This window comes from Choloepus didactylus (genome assembly GCF_015220235.1).
Source record: "Choloepus didactylus isolate mChoDid1 chromosome Y unlocalized genomic scaffold, mChoDid1.pri SUPER_Y_unloc1, whole genome shotgun sequence".
Taxonomy (NCBI): Eukaryota; Metazoa; Chordata; class Mammalia; order Pilosa; family Megalonychidae; genus Choloepus; species Choloepus didactylus.
This window is the reverse complement of record NW_023637624.1, coordinates 3768436-3792069: the sequence shown is the minus strand read 5'-3', so window position 1 is coordinate 3792069 and position 23634 is coordinate 3768436. Positions and strand designations below refer to the sequence as shown.

Genomic DNA, 23634 nt, shown 5'->3' with positions numbered 1-23634 from the left:
GAAAGTAGCATTATGAGCAGGTATAATGAACATGTATTGGCATAACTTTAACATCTCTAAGACCTGCTCTTCAGATTTGCTTTGTTGATGCAGGTAATACTAGCTTTGATGGCATAATTTGCTTTTTCCATTCTTTGGGACTGTGTTGCAACTCTTGATCAACATTTTTAAAAAATGTTGTCCACTGACCAAAAAAGAGCATTATCGTCAATTTTTATCCTCTTCTTCTTGTTCCCATGCCAGAAGAGTATTTAGTTAACATTCATTTAGAGGAATCAAGTTCAAGTGATGAAATCATTTCAAACGGTCCTCTTGGCAAGCGGTATAATAATTATCCACTTCAAGTCAGAAACTCGTTTCCTGTTCATAAGTAACATTGTTTCTTTAAATAACAGCCATGACACTTAAAGGGATATGTTTTCATCAATTCTTTCTTCAACACATTCAACAAGTTCCTTCAAACAACGGAGTATTTCAAAAACACTCTGCTCTTTCCATTTGCATTATTCTAGAGAGAGATTGAAAACTATGAACGAGAAATAAGCAGTCTTTGCTCAATGGCTTATTTGAAAAGTCAACAGGAGTTTGGGGAGCATTTTTTTTTTCAAAATTAAATTACGTATGATTTTAGTGTTTCAAGTAAACTGAAGATTCACTCAACTTCATTTGTTAAAGAGAGCCAATGGGATTTTGAATGAGATTTGAAGAATGAGGTATGCTAACAAGACCGCAAAAATTCTTGAACTGCTCAATTCAAAGAATATAAATGCTGACGTAAGAGAACAATTTTATGACAATTACTTCAAAGACAATAGAAGGGACATCAGATGCTGTTTGAGCAGCATTATGCAGAATATGGGCAGTACAACCAATGTCTTCAATAGAATTATGTATGCTTTACTTCAATGTTAAATGGCTTTTAATTCATTAACTCCTAACTAAAAGAAAAAAAAAAAAAAACCTCTGCGAAAATTTCCTGTTGTTTCTGAAGTTGCATCTGGAATAGAGTTTACTCAAAATAACCTTATAGGGACACCCTTTTCAGGGAAAACTTTCGCACAAGCAGAGAAAAAAATGTTTTCTGCATCTTCATTACTTGCACCTGTGGCTATGCCCTAAAAAGGCTGAGTCATTTAGATCTCTGATAATCTGCACGATAGTAAATGGAGCTATTATATATTTTAATTATTGCTGTAGATTTGGTCTTGGCACTTGAAAATTTTGCTTCCAATTTTGGAATCAGTAAATATTTCTGGTAACAGTATGTTCATCTGACTTGAAAAACTGATGATGATATACAGTGCTGGAGGCCATTACACTTCCACTGTGATTATTTTATCTTCTTCATCTGAATTTCAGTTAATCAAAAAATATGCTATTTTATCACTGCCTTTGGTACTAGCTGTGGAAATCATGCATCGCTCACGCACAGCTGTTGGTATATGGTGGTTTATATCTGACTTTCCTCCATTTTCTATATTGAATGAACAATTGCATTCTGCACAAAGGATTTCAAAAGGAGTTTGTATTCATTTAATAAATGTCCACTGTTCAGAAAATTCATCTCGACATTTACACTTGCACTTTGGCATTTTGGTGTTCAAATATACACAAAAATATAGATGATAGCAACCACTGCAAGAATTGAAAAGATTGATGATCTCACTGCCACATCAGTACATCTGTCACTCATAGGTTGGAATAAGTCCACAAATAGGGGTTGAACAGTTGAAAGGGTTGTGAACTTACCAACTAAATATAAGTGGAACTCGATTATCTGATGCAAAAAGGTGAAATTTCTGTTTGCCTGAAGGGAGAGCTTCACTTGTAAGGCGTAGTCTTCCTTAACAAAGCCAGAGCTGATCTTACATAAGGTTTTGGGTTATTCTGGGGATTTAGGGATTTACAGACATTCAGAAACCAGAGTGCTTAGGGTTTGAAGGACTTTCAACTATGTTCTTGGGGTCACTAGATTCAAGCTGCTGGGGACCAGATGAATTTCAGAAGCAAGGCCCCTGGAGTGAGGCGCTTGCTGATTGGTTGTGGTCTAGAAGTGAGGCTGTCACTGATTGGCTGACTTCAGTTTATCACTGAATGGTGGACTTCTAGGACTGGGGACCTATTTCTGATTGGCTGACTTTTGGAAGCCAGGGTCTGCTGACTTTCAGGGACTTAGTTACTGGAGTGAGTATGAAGTGGCTGGGCTGATTGTACTGATCTACGTCAACAGTGGTTGTCGCTTATTCAGGACTTGAGACCTTGGTCAAAGAGCAGGCTTTTCCTTTCTTGACTATTTCTTTAATCCTCAGCATCTACTTTTGATCTTCCCACAGCCAAACCTGCAGGAGAGATCAGATGTTATTTGTGAAGGAATGGTTTTCAGCTAGCATTGCCTTAAGTGATTTAAGTGCCAATTACTGTGGTGGAAAAATAGCTGTTACTGATGAATTTTTGTTACATAGAAAAAAGCTGAATACAGGACATTTAGGGCACCATGACTAGGTTAATACAGCATTCAGGACAAAATCATTATAGACAATACATATGCTATATATTCAGAATGCCTGGAAATGCCAGATGAAGTTCATGTCTGAGGAAGGGTCTGCTAGCACTGAGCTTTCCCAGCAGGGCCCAGGGGAAACCCCTCGAGTTCTGTGGGCGTCAGTCAGGGCACACTGTCCCAATGGAAAGAAGGGGCACTGAGAGGGCAGGACTCTGGGCTTGCAGTCCACACTTCACCAAACCACCTGGACTTCCTCACATTCATGGATTGGGTTTCTGGAGAAGGCTTCATTTAGATTAAGAGGTCCAGCTTGTCGGCCTTTTGTTGAAGATTAAGTGTAGATTAAGAGGTTCCAGGTCTAAAATGTTGACAACCACTGCCCACTAGTTAAATCCAGGATGCATCATAGAGTCCTAGCGTCCGGGGATCTGGGCCCAAGATGCTCTCCAGCCCCTTGCTGTGTACTTCATGAGGACTTGAACTGCCCTTCCAGCCAATCCATCTCTGTATTCATTCGCCCCCAACAAAAGTCTAGGCCTTGCTTAGAATATTCCAAGTTACACCAAAGATTATCTATTTAAAATGTCCCTTGAATAGAGTGGGCTGTGGCTTTCCTAGCCCAGGGCAAGGAGTGCCAGCACAGTGGCTTCCAGATATATCACCTGAAGAAAGTATCACCCTTATTTCTCAAAATCTCCTTGAAGATGATTGATGTGCGTAAAACACTTTGTGCATTGTATTATGCACTTTCCATTCCTGTCTTAAGTTGGATCTGGTTTATTTACAATCCCAAAGTAAATGCTAAAAGCAGTTTATCATTCCAGGCTTTCTGGCCCCTACTCACCACTCTGATAGCCTCATCTGACCCACCACACAGCTTAATTTAAAATTCTCTCTCACTGAAGGACTTACAATTTCCCAAGATCCCAAAGTGCCTTGCCTCAGGGAATTTGTACTTGACTGCTCTCATGTGGAACCCCCCCCCTCCGCCCAAGTCCTCAATCATTTTTGCTTTTAATTTTGGTATTAAAGGATGCCCACCATCTTTACATGATTGCTATTCTTAGACTATAAAATTCTATGGGCAGAATCCAGGTCTTGTTTATCCTATTATCCCAGCACTAGTGCAGAGTTTTCCAAAGAGCAGATGCTCAATTAATGTCTGGAGAATAAATGAGCCAGAAAGCACAGAGTCTAATTTATTCAGATTTATTTCTCATATATTCTTAAATAAACTAATAAGCAAACTTATGTATCATTTAATTTTACAGAAAGACAAGAGATAAGGGAAACCAAGAATTGTACATCTTTAAATATTTTTCTCTATCTTATACCAACTATTTTACTGCTGAGTTTTTTCACATTTCTGAGGAAATTCCTATTCCAATGCCATGTTATCTTTTTCCAGATAACAAAATAAGATGCAAGGTTTCCAATCTGTTTTACAAACAAGCAAAACTCTTATTCTTAAACTTCATAAACAGCAATAAATACATGACCAATGTCATTCATAAACTTGGATTCTGAAGTTAAACATTATATTTAAAAAACAACATTTGAAAACTACTCCACTACCCCACCAAAAAAAAAGAAGACAAACCTCCAAGTTATCTATATTATTCTGGAACACAGAGATGTTGTACAGCCATACCCAAGCCCTCCCTTACTTAGAAGTAGTTCTTCAAAGAAAAAATGAAGAATCTACCACAGACTTCTCTAGGGGCAGGAGAAGCGGCTGGGCTTAGCATTGGAACTTGCCCTGGTCTTGGTGGCAGTGGCAGCTCTTGCTGCAGCTCGGGCTTGGGCTCTTGCTCTCTGCACTTCATCTCTCAATGCTTCCTCATACTGGAATGGGAAGCACCTAGGGTCAGACTCATGAATCTTGGTCAAAAACTCCAGCAGTTTCATCTTGCTGGTTTCAGCATGGGCTCTTGGACCCCACAGGAATTCATAGCATGGAGGATCGCTGTTGTACACCTTCCTGTACTCCAGGTACTTTTCCTGTACCAAATCTTTGGTGATGAACTTCCTGGGCTCCCCAAAAATGAAGTGCTTCTTTCCAGAATATAGGTCCATCATATTCAGCACCTCCCAAATCTCCTCCTCACTGGCGCGGTTGCCCTTCATGAAGATCACACCCAGGATAATTATCAAGAGGCTGGTCTTGGGCATGCCATCATCACCACTCAGGCTTGCATTGTAGGTTAGATCCAGTTTGTTGACAAGGGCATAGCGGTGGTCGGTGGGGTTGACTTCCTTCACATCAACACCAAAAACTAGCTCCATGCACTCAGAGGCTCTCTTGAGAATCTCAAGGAAATCATCCTTGCACTCTTTGATAACAATATTCAGCATGTCTGCCTTGGTGATCGGCTCATTCATTTGATAGTTTTGCAACAGGAACTGGATCAACAAAGTCACCTTCTCATCCAGAGTTTCCATGGGCAGATTTTCAGTGTCTGGCGGAGACTGAGAGGTCACTGAACCATCCTCTTCTTGGCTGCTGGAGCCCTCATCCGATTTGCTTGATGAGGTGGCTATCATAGCAGTGGGGGAGTGGGCACTTTGTGGAACCTGGGGAGTGCTGGGCATTCCAGCAGTGGCAATTTCCCCCAGGTTACCAGGGATTGGAGGGTAGGAAGAAGAGGAAGAGGCCTCCTCTTTAGATTTGGGGACCTCTGAAACCTCCAGGCCCTTGCTTTTAATGCAGGACTGAAATTGTTGCTCTTGTGTGCAGCGTGGACTCTCCTGACCCTGAGACATGATTGCTTTTGTTGGTGGCAACAGGCAGGAATGTGGGCAGGAGGGCTGGCAATGGGGGACCACAACCTAGAGAAACAGGGAGGATGTGAGTGGCCTCAGCCAGCAAACTCAACCGTGATGGTTCTCAGGAAGACTGCCTCCACCTGTGCTCTCCTGAGGGTAGTGCTCTAGGGCCTCACAGGTCTCCTGTCCTGTAAGAAGCAGAAGAAGGAAGAGAGAAGGCTCTTTGGGGTTCAGGCAGTCAACCCAGTACAAGTCTTCCCAGACCTGATAACAGCACAAGTAGGGTCAGGCTTTGTGGGGTCCCCTGTGTCCTTGTATAGAATCCTCATCATGACTCCTGGAAGGATCTGGGACTTCTTCCTCAACTGACCCAAGGCCAACTACCTCAGAAAGAGGCCCTAACCTCCCTGAGATACTGAGGAAGAAAGAAATGAGGAGGTGCCTCAGACTGACAGCTCTACCCAGGAACTCTCAGTACTTGTCTGGGCTTCACTGGGCTGAGAGCAGAAGGCAGAACTCTGGGGGGACCCTATTTTTCTGAGGTGAGTGGACCCTGAAGTCCTCACTTGAGGTCCTCCTTTTGACCAGTGGAAGAGACTGGAACTCCTCCCTCCACTGACTATAAGCAACACCCCTCTTAACAAGGCCCTCGCCTCCCACAAACTCTGGAAGCCGAAGTGAGGGAGCACCTCACTCTGACAGCTATCCTGGGGCCTACCAGGTCTGATAGCAGGAGTGGGGGCTCTGTGTAGCTCCTTCTTTATTGGGGGCAGGGGGAGTAGACCCTTCTGTCTTCATTCAGCAGATTACCTTGGCTCCTGGTAGGGGCTGGGACTTCTCCCTCTGTGTTCTTCAGGCTGCAGCTCTCAGACAAAGCTTCACCAACCTGCAACATACAAGGCAGAACTCAGGGGGAAACTCAGTGTGGCAGCTATTCCAAGGCCTCCCAGAGTGGACAGTAGGGGTTGGACTCTTATCTGGGGGACCTCTTGTATTCTGGGGTGGGTAGTCCCCACAGTCCACACTCTAGATCTTACTATGACTCCCAGCAAGGACTGGGACTCCTCCCTCTACTAACTTGAAGCTGCACCCCTCAGACCAAGGCCCTCACCAGCCTCAGTCTCCCAAGCCAAAACGCAGAGGAAGCCACTTCTGGTCATGTCCATCCCTTCTCCCGCTCCAGGGCTGACAACAGAGCTCTGAGGGGCACACTCCCTTCTGGGGTGGGTGGTCCCCTCAGTCTTCACTCAGCATCCTACCTTAACTCCTGTCAGGGACTGGGACTCCTTTCTCTGCTTCTCAGACCAGGCCTCACCTCCCTGCAACACACAAGGCAGAAGTGAGGGGGGCAACTTAGTAAAACAGCTACTCTGGGGCCTCCTAGGGATGATGACAAGCAAGGGCAGGGCTCTTATCTATGTGATCCCCTTTCTTCTGGGATGAGTGGTCTCCTTAGTCCTCACTCTGAGTCTTACCTTAAAAGCTGGCAGGGTTTGGAACTCCTCCCTCTGCTGAACTGAAGACTCCTTGCTCAGACCAAAGCCCTCACCACCCTAAGATTCCTGAGACAAAGTCAGTGGATGCCAATTCAGGCCATCCCTGCCAGGTACCTCCAAGGAGTGAGGCAGGGGTGGGACTCTGCAATCCCTTCCATTATGGGGTGGGTGGTGCATTCAATCTTCACTAGTATCTTACCTTTACTCCTGGTAGGGGTTGGGACTCCTCTCTTTGCTGACTGAGGTTGTACACCTGAGACCAAAGCCCTCACCTCCCTCAGACTCCTGAGGCAAAAGTCAGGGGAAACCAGATCCGGCCACAGACTCCCACCTCCACCCAGGAGAGTTCTGAGGGGAAGCCTTCCATCAAGGGGAGGGGTTCCCCTCAGTCCTCACTCAGCATCTTTACCTTGACTTCTGGCAGAGCCTGGGACTCCTTCTACTCACGTAAGGCAGCACTCCTTCGGTCAGGCCTCACTTCCTGGCAGACCCAAAGCAGAATCAGGAGACAAGTCAGTTTGCAGCTATTTCAACCCCCATCCCCACCCCCATTCCCACCCCCACCCCTACCTTTGGGCTGAGAGCAGGGACCGGGCTCTTATCTGTGGGACTCACTGTGTTCCAGGGTAGGTGGACCCTTCAGTCCCCATTCAGCATCTTACCTTAAAAACTGGCAGATCTGGGGACTTTTCTCTCTGCACACCTGAGCCACGCCCTCAGAACCCGAAGTCCCCTGGCAAATGTCAGAGGTCGCCACTTTCACCACCTTCCCCCTTCCGCCCGCCCCCAGCTTCCCCAAACCCCTGCGGCCCAAGTCCTCCCGGCCCAATTGCGCAATTCCTCCCGGGGCCCACAGCAGGAACAGGGTACTGAGGCGCCTACACCGCGGGATAGACGGCCCCTCAGCCCCTAGTCAAGGTCTTCAGGTCACCTGGACTCCTGGCAAGGCTTCGGACGCCTTCCTCTGCCCACCTGAGCCAGCAATCCCTGCCGATCCCACTTCCCTGCAACAACCAATATGGAAGTTAGGTGGCGCCTCACTCTGACGGTTATTCCGAGGTTTCGGAGAACTGACGGCAGAGGTCGGCCTTAAATCCGTGGGATCCCGGGTTCTGTGGTCGCTGGTCCCCTCAGCACCTGGGACTCCCTCACTCTCTCTCCCTCTCCCTCTGCCCCTCTGCTCCTCTCCCCCTCCCCCCCTCTCTCTTTCTCTCTCTCTCTCTCTCTCCCCTGACCTGAGGTCGCGCCCCTCAGATCAAGGCCTCATCTTCCTCACTCACCTGCCGCCCCCTCCACCCGGGGCACCTCAGCTAAGTTATTCCGGGGCTCCCAGGGCTGGCAGAAGGGACAAGGCTCTATTCCGAGGTGCTGCTTCTGCTCTGGGATGAGCGAGTCGCTCATTCCTCATTGGGGTTCCTCACCTTGATACTGGAACAGGCCTGGGACTCCTCCTGCTGACTGGAGGCAGCACCCTCCCGGTACAGGCCTCACCTCCCAAACTCCCAAAGCGGAAGTCAGGAATCGCCACTTCCGTTCCCCTTGCCCAAGTGTCCCCCAAGGCCGACCGCAGAACCCCGCGTCTGTGCGGCTTTCTATGTTCTGGAGTGGGTGTGTCTCTTAGACCCCATTCAGAGTCTTTACCTGGACTCCTCCCTCTGCAGAACTGTGTGTTCCCCAGACCAAGGCCCTCAACCACCTCAGAATCCAGCGGCCGGAGGCTCTCTTCCGCCCCTGCCTCCTCCCTCTGCTAACAGCAGAAGCGGGGCTCTGTAGGGAGTCTTCCATTCTTTATGGGGGTGTCCTCAGTCCCTAGTCAGCATATTGCCTGGAACTTATAGGGCCCGAGACTCCTCCCTTTTCGACCGGAGGTCTCACCCCTCACACCAAGGCCCTCACCACCCTTAGACTCCTGAGGCTGAGGTCAGGGAATGCCTGGAGCTTCCCAGGGCGTATCAGGGCAGGGTCGGAGCTCTATGGGACCCCCTCTCTCCTGGGGTGAATGGTCCCTTCATTCCTCACTCAGTGTCCATACCTTGACTCAAGTCTTTTTGATTAATTGCTTCCTGGGCAACGCCACTTCCTTTCCAATCTGTGTGCATTTGCCCCACTGCAACGCTCATAAAGATTGAGTCTGTGTCCCAGGTTAGATGCTAAGTGAAGCTGCCCCATAATAGGTGTGTCCACGACAACTGCTGGACAGTCGGAAAAAAACATTCCCCAGGCTACGCAATGAGTCTTGCGTGGGCACATTGTTACGTGGTCTAGTCCCTGCCCGGTTGGAAACACTGTATCACTTTATATAATTATGAGATAAGGCATTGTTAAGAGTCAGTGCCACTGGGTTGATGTGTACCCCTTGACTTCTGATTACTTGATAAATAGTTGAAATAGTAAAGCAGGACAGAAACTTAGAAATGGTCTTATATGGATGGGGAGCCTAGAGCATAGGAAGGTGGTAAACTCTTTTCCAAATGATTTGTTACTGATCAGAGTTAAAATACCAAAGTCGTGCCCTATGATTATGTTCTCATTGTAAAACCTTCAAATACTGCAGTCAAATAAAAATGCCCTCTTGACTTCTCTTCCATTCCCTCCAGTTAATAATGCTTCTTGAAGAGTGTTCTATATCAATCTTCATAGTGGTCCTAAAGTCTGAAAACCCAGATAACATTGTTCTGTTACTATTTGCAAATTGAAGGTGTCCTTGATTATATTTTATATATTGTCTGTATTTCCAGACTTTATGAGCACTCCAGCTATAAAAAACTACCATTTTTTCTTTTATTTAAAAAGTAAAATAGATGGCTACCTCTGTAATTAAAACTCTCATATTTGTCTTCAAATATTTTCTTGTGTGATGAGAGTATTGAGATACATAATCAATGTGATAGGTATTGCTCATGAGAATTTGTAGGCCATTCTTTCATGGGTCATGAGAAACAAAAAAGGTTGAGGACTGCTATACTCTACCTTTCTGATTTTTATAGATGTACTTCTACATTTCCATTTCTTAATCTGCAAGGTCAGCCCACAAAGCCTTATTGATCACAGAGGTGAAATACTCAGTAGTGTATTATAAAGCACACATAAAACATGATAACCTGATCTTTATTTCCAACAGCCCAGAGGCTCCAACATATGGTCCAGTGAGAGTTTTTCCATTTCCTGCTTAGAGCTTGTTATTTAATTGCTATGCTGTTGGGTGAAACAATTTTCATCACCTAATCCATTTTACCATGGAATCATTTTATAGATCTTTAGTCTTAAGTTGTTTACTTACCTTCCTTTTCTGAGACTGGAATATGAGAGAAGGGTAGAATTCACACTTTAGGTCTTCCTTTCATTCCTTTTATCCACTCTCATACATTATGTAAAATAAAATACTTTTATTCCTCAGTTTCTTGCATGTTGGAGGGTTTGTAGAAAGAGATAATTCAGAATGAATATCATTTTAGAATTTTAATGCTTCCTTCTTCATTTTTCCCCAGTATTTGATTCTACACTGTGCCTCATTTTAAAGCAAAAGTACTTTAAAATGGGTAAAATTTTGAATTACACTAATATGGGATATTTTAATAGTATATTAAACACTTAAAGTTGGCAATTGTTGTGATATACATTATTTCAAAAAGCTGAATAGAAACTTTTTTCCTGAAAATGTGACAAGTAGATTTCTAATCACAGCCATTCTTATTGTCTGCTGTTCTATAAAACTATAACAAGGCAGTTGTCATTGAAAACCTACTCTATTAAGAAAATTAAATTAAAGCATTAAATTATTTTCTCTTTGATACTGAGATTAACAATAAAATGTCAAAATGGCATACTGTTTATAGAGTCTTTTGTTTAAACTGTCCATGATTATTCTGTGTCATAAAATGACATGGTACACATTATATTTAATGTGCACATGCAATTAATGTTGAAGAAATTAGCATTGCATTTATTTTGATTTGGTTATTTCTATCCTCTGCTCCATATGTATTTTGAACTTTTTATTTTGAGATACTTTCTAACTTACAGGACAGTTACAAAAATAGAAACCCCATACAGAGAACTCCAACATTCCCCTTTTGCCCCCAGATCCACGAATTGTAATGCTTTGTCACATTTGCTGTAACATTGTACCTATCTATCCATCAATCTATCAATCCATCTATGTATCTATCTATTGATCAGTCTGTCTGTGTATCTATTTATCAATCCATTTTCCGAACATTTGAGTGTAGGTTGTATACATCATGCTCCTTGAGCACTTAATACTGCCATGTACATTTCTTAAGAACAAGGATATTCACTTATTAAAAGTGAAAAAAAATGTAACATTCAAATAAAGCATAGAGTCTATATTCCAATTTTTATAGGTCCCTCAAATAAAATAGTCCTGGCATCTATATTTACCCATGCCATTACTCTTACTGAAGATCTTTATTTCTTCACACGGCTTTGATCTATTATCTATTGTTCTTTCCTTTCAACCTGTAGAACTCTCTGTAGCATCTCTTCTAGGGTTGGTCTAGTGGTGATGAACTCCCACAGCTTTTATCTGGGAATGTCTTAGTCTCTCCCTCATTTTTGAAAGACAGTTTTTTTCTGGATATAGAGTTCTTGGTTGGCAATGTTCTGCTGTCAGCACTTTAAATATGTCATCATCCTAATGCTGTCTGCCCTTCATGGTTTCTGATGAGAAATTGGCACTTAATTTTATTGAGTCTCCATTGTATGAGATATGTAACTTCTCTCATGCAGCTTTCAGAATTCTCTCTTTAACGTTCGCATTCAACAGTTTTATTATAATATGTCACAGTGTAGTTCTACTTGCTTTTATCATGTTTGGAGTTCATTGAGCATTTTGGATGTGTATATCCATGTCTTTTATTAATTTTGGTAAGTTTTCAGCTGTTATTTCTTTGAATATCTTCTCTGCCCCATCTCTCTTTCTTCTCTTTCTGGGATTCCCACAATATATATATCGGTATGCTTGATGGTGTCAAATAATTTCTCAGGCTTTGTTCACTTTTCTTCATTTTTTTCCTTCTGCTCCTTAGACTAGATTATTTCAATTGTGTTATTTTCAAGTTAACTGAATCTTTTTTCTGCCAGTTCTAATCTGCTGTTGAACCCCTCAAGAGAATTTTTCATTTCTGTTACTGTGGTCTTCAGCTCTGCTTGGTTACTTTTCATAATTTCCATCTCTCTGTTGATATTCTCTTTGTGTTCATCTATCATTTTCCTGACTTCCTTTAGTTCTTTGTCTGTGTTTTCCTTTCACTCTTTAAGCATATTTGGGACCCTATTTATAATGTCTTTTTCTGCAATGTTCCATCTCTTGTCCTCCTCATAGATGATTACTAATGCTTTAATCTTCTCCTTGGCCTGGTCAATTGCTTCCTATTTCTTTTTATGTTTTGTAACCTTTTGTTGAAACTTGGACATTTTGATATTTTAATGTTTTGCCATTGTGTCCCTTAAGATTGTATCTGGCTACTGTTTTGACAGAGCTAACAAACTACCAGGAACTACCGAAAAAAAGAGAGAGAGAGAGAGAGAGAAGGAACAAAAGAAAACACCTTTCCTAGAGTGACATATGTGTGTGTACTCTCCTCTGGAGCTTATCCATACAATAAGTTTAAAGAATAGCACCAGGCCAAAGCATAGGGGGCTCCCTGATGCTTTTTGCACTTGTGTCTTTTCTTGGGCATGCATGTATGCTTCTATGAATTCTACCCATTTACATGGATGGGAATGTACCCTCTTCCCAAGAAAGAGTTTCCTCACAGTCATGAGCACTGCACTGTATATCCAACAACCAGCAATCCCCTGCCCCAGCAAGCCACCTGACAGCAATTCCACAAAACTATGTGGGAGAGCCCTGTGAACTTCCTTCTACATGACTGGCAAGTTCTGGGATGGTGAATCATTCAGGCCACCCCCAGACATATTGGGCCAGAGATACTCTGCTCCCTCTGGAATTGGGACCAGGGATCCACACTGGGAGTGTGGGGTGGCTCTGCATCAAGCTGTTATGGGTTTGAGGGAGGAGCCAGACAGGCTGCTACAAGATCCTACTGCTTTTAGGTAGTCTTTTTCTTGATTTAGCATTCACTCTGTTACTGCAGTCCTTAACTGTTTTTTGGAGTTTTGAGAAAGATTTTTCTACCAGATCTTGCTGGTTGTTCAAAGCTGCTGTGGGGGGATGGAGCCCTGAAGCATCTCACTCCAACATCTTGATTGGGGTGAGTTCCATATATATTTTTAAATTCTATAATATCTTCTAAAGTTGAAGGGTCACTAAATGTTGGTTTAGAAATGCTTAGTATCCATGCAGAAGTAGTTTGCTTTAACTGAACATTAACTGTTTATAAATAACTAGTGCCTGGGTACCAAATTATCTCCCTGAGTTGACTGGCTTCTCAAATACATAAATTCTATCAAAATGATGAAGTGACATAACTGCAGACTAAGAGATTTAATAGTTCACTGAATTTTAGAGGCTTATAGGACCTTAGAGAATACCTGGCTAAATAACACTGATATTTCAAAGGGAAAAACTGATATCCAAACAGATAAAATGATATGGCCAAGGCCACTAAATGAATTATATACACATTAACTAACTGAATAATGTGAAATCAGGTGAACTGGTTAATTTTAATTTCTTTTTCATAATGTGATCTAAAAATCTCATTTAAAAATATATATTCCCATGATCCTGTGGTTTAAAATCTAGATGAATTATCAATAAAAGAAAATCTCTCACAATATAGATGTCTTAAGTCAGCTTCTTCCTGAAGCAGACACTGGAAGAAGATTTGTGTAGTGATTTATTAAAGAGCAAAGTCCAGATTGTGTAGTGATTTATTAAAGAGCAAAGTCCAGGGTAAAACCAGTAAGAGAATGGGGGCAGCAAGATACAAAATGTGAAGAAGCCAAGCAAGGGCACAATTTCAGGTCAGAACTCAGAGTCTGCCCAATCCTCTGAAATAATTGTATGTCAGAGTTTGCCTCACTTCAGGCAAAGCAATTGTGCTTTTAAGTAGCCACACCAGTCAGTCTCTCTGGGATTATGGGGTGGTAGGGGATGAGGGGGGAAGCTCTGAGACATTTCTGACTTTCTGTTCAGGCAAAGAGACTCCAGAGCCCAAGAACAATCCTTTGAAGATCAAGGGTAAAAGCCTTTGGCAGCAGAACATGGAGAAGCTAAAAGATAAGTGCTCAGAGCTAGGAAAAGAAATCTTAAGAGGATCTGGGCTGGGCACCAGCAGTGTCTGCTGAAATAGGCAACCTGTTATTGTGGAAAAGGATGGACTCTAAGAGACAGAGAGCTACATGTTGAAGTTCTGGCCTTGCTCATTGGGCATTACCTTGGGCAAGTTACTTGGGAAATCTCTTATGCAGTTGTTTGGGAAAAAGTCCTTTTCAAGTTTTATTCTTCAATCATAGTATATTGCCTGGCACATAGTTAGTATTCAGGAAAACAGTGAGGAATAAATGAAACCACAAAGCCTATTTTTATATGGTTGGATTCTGCTTTTTTGGGTTTATTGATTTGTTTTGTTTTCTGTTATTTTTTTCTTGTTATGGGTTTACAAAATAATCATACATAAAATACAGGATTCCCGTATACAACCCTATTATTAACACCTTGTATTGTGTGGCACATTTGTTATAATAGATGATAGCGCATATTTATAGTTGTACTATTAAATACAGTCCATGATTTAACTTAGGGTTCACTGTTTGTGTAGTGTACCTCCATGGAGTTTTTTAAAAGTTTTATTGTTACCATCTATGCAACTTAACATTTCCCCTTTTAAAAACAATTCATTCATTTATATATATATTTCAGTTCTGTTAATTACATTTGTAATGTTGTGCTACCATCACCACTATCCATTACCAAACAATTTCCATGATTCCAAATAGGAACCCTGTATATTTTAAGCCTTAATTTCCCATTCCCTATACCCACCGCATCCCCTGGCAACCTTTATTCTACATTCTGACTCTATGAGTTTGCTTATTCCAGTTATTTCAAATCAGCGAGATTACACAATATTTGTCCTTTTGTGTCTGGCTTATTTCACTCAGTATGATGTCTTTAGTTTCATCCATGTTGTCACATGTATCAGAACTTCATTCCTTTTTATGGCTTAATAATATCCCAATGTGTGTATAAACCACATTTTATTTATCCATTCATTGGTTGATGGACACTTGGTTTGCTTCCATCTTTTGGCAATTGTGAATAATGCCACAATGAACATTGGTGTGAAAATATCTGTGCGAGTCCCTGCTTTAATTCTTTTGGGTATATACCTAGTAGTGAGATTGCTGAGTCATATGGTGATTCTATATTTAGCTTTCTGAGGAACCACCAAACTGTCTTTCATAGTGGCTGCACCAGTTTACATTCTCACCAGCACTGAATGAGTGTTCCTATTTCTCCGCATCCTCTCCAACATCTGTAATTTTTCACTTATCAGAAGCAGCCATTCTAATGGGTGTTAAATGGTATCACATTGTGGTTTTGATTTGCACTTCCCCGATGGCTAATGATGTTGAGCATCTTTTCAAATAAATAAGTAAATAAATAAATAAATACATACATACATACCACGGAAAATGAACTTATTGTTTATTACCTGAAAAAAATGAGGGAGAATTTAATTTATATTCATTTTGAGAGGCCACAGAAAACTTACTATAAACACCCCATTATTAGATTGCTCTAAAATCTATTTTTATTTGGTTATTTTCTATAACTCATCATTCTTTTATTTCTCTTCAGATATTGATGTTTTCAAGATAGTGCATCTAAAACTTATTCAGTGATCTCAGTGGTATCATCTACAAACTTGTATACTCAAAAATAAACAACAAGAAGTAACATTTATTAAAGCCCAGTAGAGTGATAAAGATGATCTTATCTTGTTTCTCATTTAATCCTGAAAACAGCCCTATGTGTTATGGACTGCAATTATCTCCATAGGACAAATGGTGAGATTGAGGATATGAGAGGTTAGATAATTGATTGTGGGCATATAACTAGGAAAAGGCAAAACCAGGATTCACCAGGAGATTTGAAGCCAGAGACTGCTCCAGCAGCCAAATGGGACAAAATAAGTTTGAAATTCCATATCAGAGGTCCAGATTCTCATTGGGGAGCCAAATCTACTTTAAAGTTTAGAAAGTCAAAAATACAAAGAGAAGGCCCTGCTCCCAAAAGTAGTATCCCCTGCATCACCAGCCAGTCAAGTCAGATAAGTCTTTATTATCCATAACTTTCTCAAGATCCCCTACTGGCATATTCTACACTCCTAACCCAGTGGACGTGATCATCACAGTTTGCACAAGGAAAATATGTGGCAATCCCACTTGGACTCCTCAGGCAGAAAAAAAAAGAGGTAACTTAATCCAAATGAATCTTTGGAAGATTGAGGTTCTTATCATAAAGATAAGGTTTTATAAAAAGCTTTTGGTTTACCTTTTAAAAGACAGATTTAACAATTTTATTAATTGTTAAAAAAAGACCAGTTCTTTTTTTTTTTTTTTTAGGTTAGAGTGGATGTTCCAGTTTGCTAAAGCTGCAATTAGGCAAAATACTAGAAACGGATTGGCTTTTATAAAGAGGATTTATTAGCTTACAAATTTGCAGTTCTAAGGCCATAAAAGTGTCCAAACTGAGACATCAACAAGAGGACATCTTCACTTAAGAAAGGCTAATGCCATCTGAAACACCTCTGTCAGCTGTGAATGCACATGGCTAGCGTCTGCTGGTCTTTTTTTATTTTTTAATTCAATTTTATTGTTATATATTCACATACCATGCAGTCATACAAAGCATACATTCAATTGTTCACAGTACCATTATATAGTTGTGCATTCATCACCAAAATTAATTTTTGAACATTTTCATTATTACACCCAAAAAAATAATAAGAATAAAAATTAAAGTGAAAAAGAACACTGGGTGCCTTTTTTTTTTGCCCCCATTTTTCTACTCATCCATCCATATGCTGGACAGAGGGGAGTGTGATCCACATGGCTTTCCCAATCACATTGTCAACCCTCATAAGCTACATTTTTATACAATCGAGCAGACCAGTTCTTTTCAGTAAAAATGGAGCATTAGACAAGTGCTAATTATTCCATTTTCAGTAACAAAGAATATTTAAAAGAATATCACTACCTATAATGTAAGCACAATTGTGATTGAATAGAAATTTCATCAATTCATAAAGAAAGCAACATCAAGTGAGTGAAAGGCAAAGCAGCAAGCAGAGCAGCAGCCAACAATGAAAGGATGAAGGGTTCATGAGAGAGGCACAAATACAAATCCTCAAATCAGACCTGGGTCTCTGCAGACTGAGTTGGGGGCTAAAACTGGCTCAGAGCTGGCACTGTGGAAAGCCTTCCTTGTCATTGGGAAACACTTTGCTTCATCCAAAATGCCAGCATTGCACTAGGGAGGAATGTAAATACTTCAAAAAAAAAAAACAAACCCTCACACTGCCATTGTGAAAGTTTTTTTTTTTTTTCCTATATAAATACTATTTGTGGTGGTCCTGGGGAGAAATGGATTTGGGGTAAAACACCACCTGCATTGGCAGTTGAGAAAATGAGAAAGGAGAATTAGGAATCTGATCCCATTCTGTATACTGTATTATGCGTGGAATCTGTGAGTTACATCTGCCCCAAGACTGTGGTTCTTTATTGTTGAAAACCCATTATAGATGGAGAAAACCCACTCATTTATATCTGCTGGGCTCCAATCTGCCATGTTCTATATATCATGCCATAATTAAGTTAGTGAAGCAATCTAATTCCTAATGCTCTGTGTAGAATGCTTGACATTCATGATGTTCATAGTATTTGTTCACCATCTTTGTTCTGGCCGTGATAATAGATAATAAAAAAAGATGGGGTATGACCAGAGGTGGAAATTGGTAGCACTAGTTACCTTGCTATCCATTCTCAAGCACACAAAATTGGGAAGTTGACACGTTGTTTTCCTGGCCATGGTAGTTGAAACATTCTCTGAGGAGAATTCTGTTTCTTCTGTCAACAAGCCACCCCAGTAGTGAAAGAAACAGAGCACAAAGTCCTATTTCCTAATGAGATTTATGTTGAAAAATTGTTGCTGCCAGAACCATGGGTTACATTGAGACATTTTCTGAGTCTCCTCTGAGTGTGTGAACAAGAGCAGTTTTGCGAAGTATGTGAGCCACAGAATCACTGTTCCATATTCTTGGTTAGGAGCAATTAATCATGTCTGTATGCCAACAACGAATAAAAATATTTTTCTTTTAGAGTCAAGGAAGTTGGAAAGGAAGTCAGGAAAAGTGTTCCATTCAAAATACATCTTTTTAAAAAATATTTTTTTTGCAGAACATTTTTATTTTATTAGTACACTTCCATCAAGAGGACTAAGAAACCCTGAAGAGAAGCAGGACCCTTACACTGCAGTTCTGCATCTGGGTCACACCGATTGCTTATTCAGGGATTCCTTTAGTGCATTCCTCTCACAATAGTAATAGCACAGATATTTTACTCCAGTAGACAGACACAGGAGCTCCCAAGTCTTTGCAATAAATAGAGTTGTGCCTAGGTGTTCTGGTTACACATTAGTTTTACACAACCCAGCTCTGGTTCTATTTATGAATTTTAACAAGAGAATATTTAAAACTTGTTGAGTGGGCGTGACATGCCTTCCAATACAAATCATATGATCATGTGTGACTTTTTTTCCCCTAATGGGAAAAATGAAATTTTAACAGCCCAGACTTCATTCCTTCCTGGTCCAACTTTGAGGTTTAGTTGTGAACTGCCTCTTTGGAAGAGCTCACATGGAGGCCATCAGCATTCAAGCCTGTCTTCATCCTGTGTTGTCCACCAGTAGAAACAACTCCATAGAAAATTTTAGCTGATCTGCAAAATTTCCCAGTGTCTGAAACTTAAAAAAAAAACAAAAACAAAACAATAAACAAACCAAAAAACCTCTCCTGGACAATATATCTTCCTTAGCATGGTGTGTGAAGCAAAGACTGATAATGAGAGTGTTTTATTTACTTATTTTTTGGATGAGGGAGAAATAGTAAAGGATATCTAAAATGTCTATTATTTTTACTATAACTATATATGTTATTGCTTACTTTATTTTATAGAGCAGTGATTTCACAAATAAAGCCCCATAAATTCAAACTTCTCTATTAATATTGCCCTGGCTGTCTGGCAGTTGATAGATTTTTTCCCACTTATTTTCTGTTTCATTTGTGTAGCATTTCTGCTTTAATGAAGGCTGTCTGACCTGAGGTTAAAAGTGAATGAGATTTAAATACAAATTTAAAAAAAGTGACTGAGAGCTTTCTTCCTGTGGACACCGCTGAGGAAGCATCATTGAAGTCTTTTCTCCTGCTTCTGTCATGTCTAAATCAGTCCCCTAAAGAGCCAGAACAGCTTCAGAAGCTAGTCAATGGAGGGTTGAGCTTTGAAACAACCGAAGAGAATCTGAGGAGTGGTTTTGAGCAATGTGGGATATTCATGGACTATGTGGTAATGAGAGATCCAATCACCAAGTGCTCCAGAGGCTTTGGGTTTATCACATATTCTACTGTGGAGGAGGTGGATGCAGCCATGAGTGCCAGGCCACCCAAGGTGGGTGGAAGAGTTGTAGAACCAAAGAGGGCTGTCTCAAGAAAAGACTCACAAAGACCATGTGCCCACTTAAAAAGATCTGTTGGTGGCGTTAAAGAAGACACTGAAGAACATCACCTAAAAGATTATTTTGAGTAGCATGTGAAAATTGAAGCATTTGAAATCATGACTGACCAAGGCAGTGGGAGGAAGAGAGGCTTTGCTTTTGTCACCTCTGATGACCATGGCTCTATGGGTAAGATTATCATTCAGAAATACCATACTGTTAATGGCCACAACTGTGAAGTAAGGAAACCCCTGTCTAATCAAGAGATGGCCAGTGCTTCATCCAGCCAAAGAAGTGGAAGTGGATCTGGAAACTTCATTTGGTGGTTGTGGAGATGGCTATGGTGGGAATGACAACTTTGGTAGTGAAGAAAACTTCGGTGGTTGTGGTAGCTTTAGTGGCAGCCGAGGTGGTGGTCGACACAGTGGCAATGAGGATGGCTATGATGGATTTGGTAATGATGAAAGCAGTTTTGGAGAGGGTAGAAACTACAATGATTCTGGCCATTACAAAAACCAATCTTCAAATTTTGGACCCATGAAGGGAGAAAGCTTTGGAGGCAGAAGCTCTGGCCCTTATATGGTGGAGGCCAATACTTTGTTAAACCACAAAACCAAGGTAGCTATGGCAGTTCCAGCAGTAGCAGTAGCTATGGCAGTGGCAGAAGGTTTTAATTACTGCCAGGAAATAAATCTTAGCAGGAGAGGGGAGCCTGAGAAGTGACAGGGAAGGCACGGGTTACAATAGATTTGTGAACTCAGCCAAGCACAGTGGTGGCAGGGCCTAGCTGCTACAAAGAAGACATGTTTTAGAGAATACTCATGTGTAGGAACAAAATGCTCAAGGGCTGTATCTGTGATTAATTGTAGAGGCCTGTATTTGTGACTAAATGTATAACAGGTTATTTTAGTTTCTTATCTGTGAAAAGTGTAAAGCATTCCAACAAAGTTTTAATGTAGATTTGTTTTCTTCTCATCTTGTTGATTACTATATAATAGTCTGATCATAACATTGAATACATGTAAAAAAAAGTGAATGAGAAATAAAATGAAAAATCCATTTAGTTCACAAGTTGCATTGAAACAACCCTAGAATTTAGTAACTGCCAAGGATTTTTTCACTTATGTCCCATAAACTGTTTTCCCCCAACAGGCTTGCATCTATGTGGTGATGTTTCACAGAATCAGGTCTCATTGCATTTTGTTTTTCTTTCATCCAGCAAATATTTGTTAACATCCATTTTGAGCAAGTCATAACCTGTTCATGCATCTGTCTCCCCATTTCTAAAGGACAGAATTGGACTAGATAATGTCTAAGATACTTTGAACTTCAATGTCACATTCACAATTTTGCTATAGGCTTAGGATCTTTCTAAACACCAAAAGGTGTTTAGAAATATAAATAAGGATATATATAGATATGTCACAGTGGAAAGATATTGGACTTTGTGTAACAAAACCAGATTCTAATTCCAGCTCTGCTATTTGCTCTGTGACTTCTGTGAGCTACACCTGGCAAATGGGTACAGTACTGCTGTCCTAACAGCATGGTCTTGTTGAGAATTAAATCAGAATAAATGGCAAAGTATTTAACACATGGTAGCCCAATGATCAGTAGTGGCTGATCTTTTCCTTTGCTCAAATTGCTTATCCTCCAATTACTGAGAGTACCTGTGCAAAAAAGAGGAATGTAGCAATGCAACTTTAGAAAATACTGTATGAATTGAAGAGCTTATATATAACTGAGTCATCTTAAATATGTTTGGGAACAAGAATTCAAATAAGGCTTCGCTGCTCTAAACCTGCTTAACCTTAAGCCTTTATCCTGACTCCTTCCTGATTTTTGCCATGATTTGACTTTTATTTTGGGTTTTCCTGATTAACCCTTTGTATAGCAATTAATAAGGTGAGGTCAGAATCCATTCTCTCACACTATCAGAGTAAGGAATATTTAGATCAGTGGAAAAAGGTGTGGATAGGATGTGAAATTTAAGTTCTGAATTGAGAGGTAGATCATCTGCAAAAAGGTGAGAGCTTGGGGCCTGAACACAGCTAGAAAGACCATTTCTTCAGTGTGACTTTAGTTTCTAGATTAATCACTGTTGGCTCAGGCAGACCATTTCCGTACTGGGCACTGATGCTTCATGAAAGACAGAATTTTTTTAAAAAGGCATGAGAGCAGAAATCCTTTATTAAACCCTTTTTATGGGAATTTAAAAAAATTACCAAGGGCTTTGAAATGGCTAGAATTAAAGGTATTGTAAACAATAGTGAGGAAAATCTGGAATTATTTATAACACGCCAGTTTTGTGTAGGCCAACTACTTTATGTAGTTGGCTCTGTATGACATTGGAGGGTCTCTAAAAAAAAATCCCCAAATTGTGAAATTTTAGAATAAAAGGCAATAAATTCCAGCTACTTCATTTTACAGATTGGAGAAACTGCATCCTAGAGAAGTTAGTCAACTGACCTACAAATTAGCACGTAACACAGTAGTTAAGAGCAAGGCTCTGCTCTTCTATTCCATATGAGTGTAAATGTGGAAGTTACATAACATTTCTAACTCCAAGATGCATTTCTGCAAAATGGGGCTAGAATAGTAAGTACTCCATGGCCTCTTGTGAGGCACAACAGGTAGAATACATGCAAGATGTTTAGCAAAATGTCTGACATATACTAAATAATATCATCATTATTAGAATGGGAAATAAAAGCTGTCATTATAATGACATATAATATGGAAAAATTAATAGGGGACTCTACTTCATATATTATTGTAGTTTAAGGAAATTTTAGATCATGTTTATAATCAACCTTTAAACATACATGTAATAGAGATAGCAATACAAGATATTTTCCCTTATATTTTCCTCAAAAAAAGGATCAGTGTTCCTTTGCTGAAAAGCTGCTATTATAGAACCTCCAGGGAAATGCCCCATTAGATATATTAACTGCCTATTTAGAAGATTAAGTGAAATTTGCTTTCTCGTATATTCATAATAAATATTTGTGTACCCTTGAAAAATCCAGGTATATTAGTGAGTTCAAACCCCTATTTTAAAAAGCCAGTAAGCCCCATAAAATATCTGAAAGAATATTATTTTTTTGTATCTGAAGGGTCTTTTGTTGTAATATTGTATGGCCTTGAAAAAACTTAAACACATTTTGAGTTTTACACTAGTAAGAATCTTACTTAATCTTACTTAAGATTTTCTACTTCCTATAAATTATTTGCTGGTTGATAAGCTATGTCAAAATCCAAATGAATGCTTTTAGGCCAAAATGATACTATTCTAAACAACCAAGTCAAATTGTACTCAAACCCATTCTAATTCTGAAATGCACTACTAATTACTCTCCTCAGAGAATAAATAAGTAGAACCTTTGTCATTCCATTTCTCCAATTCTCTCATGCAAATGCAGCAGAGCCAGCACTCTCTTGGACGGAGACAAGTTTGGATCTCAGTTGGGTGGTGGCCAGGAGGCCAGGTCAGTGGTACATGGCCTTATAGCTAAGGGGTGCCCCAACAGAGCCTTGGATGTCAGAGCACAACCCAGGACACTCAAATGCTGCATGGCTCTTAGTTAATACACTTTTGATACTGGGGAGAGGGTCCAGGATTATATGTCAGAATAGGAGGCAATATTATCTGATCTGGCCATGATTTATGAAGGAGGTGGGTATTATTAGAACAATTCTCTCATCATAGAATTTATTTTTTTCCTGATTAGAACCAGAAAAAGTAAAATACCTGATTATACTTCCACCCTAACTTGGAGTTACACTTGCCCCTTCTAAGTTGTGAACTTTGTGCCTAGCAATGCACAAGTAACCAGCAGGAGTTGCGTTAATGCTACCTTAGTTCTCATAGTCTGTCTATAAGAGTATCAAGGATACAAACCCTTCCAATTGTAATCATTCCAATTTAATAATAATATCTTTCATTGTCTGTGTCATGGCCCTTAATAGTTTGAAAAAGATTTAGATTAGATATTTCTATTCCCTCAAATAAAAATTACATATTTAGCTTTCTATATAATTAATCCCAAGTGAACTATTTCCAGTAACCAGTTATGAAAATAATAAACAGGATATCCAACCTGCAAGCAGTGAACTATATACCCTACCTGAAAATGTAATTAGATGCATGAGCTAAACTAAGTCCC

The 23634-nt window shown here is 40.4% G+C and overlaps 1 protein-coding gene and 1 pseudogene across 1 annotated transcript; one reads left to right on the top strand and one right to left on the bottom strand.

Annotated features, from left to right (window-relative positions):
• Positions 1-4219: 4219 nt before the first annotated feature.
• On the bottom strand, positions 4220-5266 carry LOC119525889 (melanoma-associated antigen B16-like). The gene has a single exon (XM_037824680.1). It carries the CDS (start codon positions 5264-5266, stop codon positions 4220-4222), a length of 1047 nt encoding a protein of 348 aa, XP_037680608.1.
• Positions 5267-18036: 12770 nt separating this feature from the next.
• LOC119525888 lies at positions 18037-20142 on the top strand (annotated as a pseudogene).
• Positions 20143-23634: the final 3492 nt, after the last annotated feature.

Coding starts and splice junctions, on each gene's coding strand:
- LOC119525889 (XM_037824680.1), bottom strand. CDS start 5,266: ATGTCTCAGGGTCAGGAGAGTCCACGCTGCACACAAGAGCAACAATTT.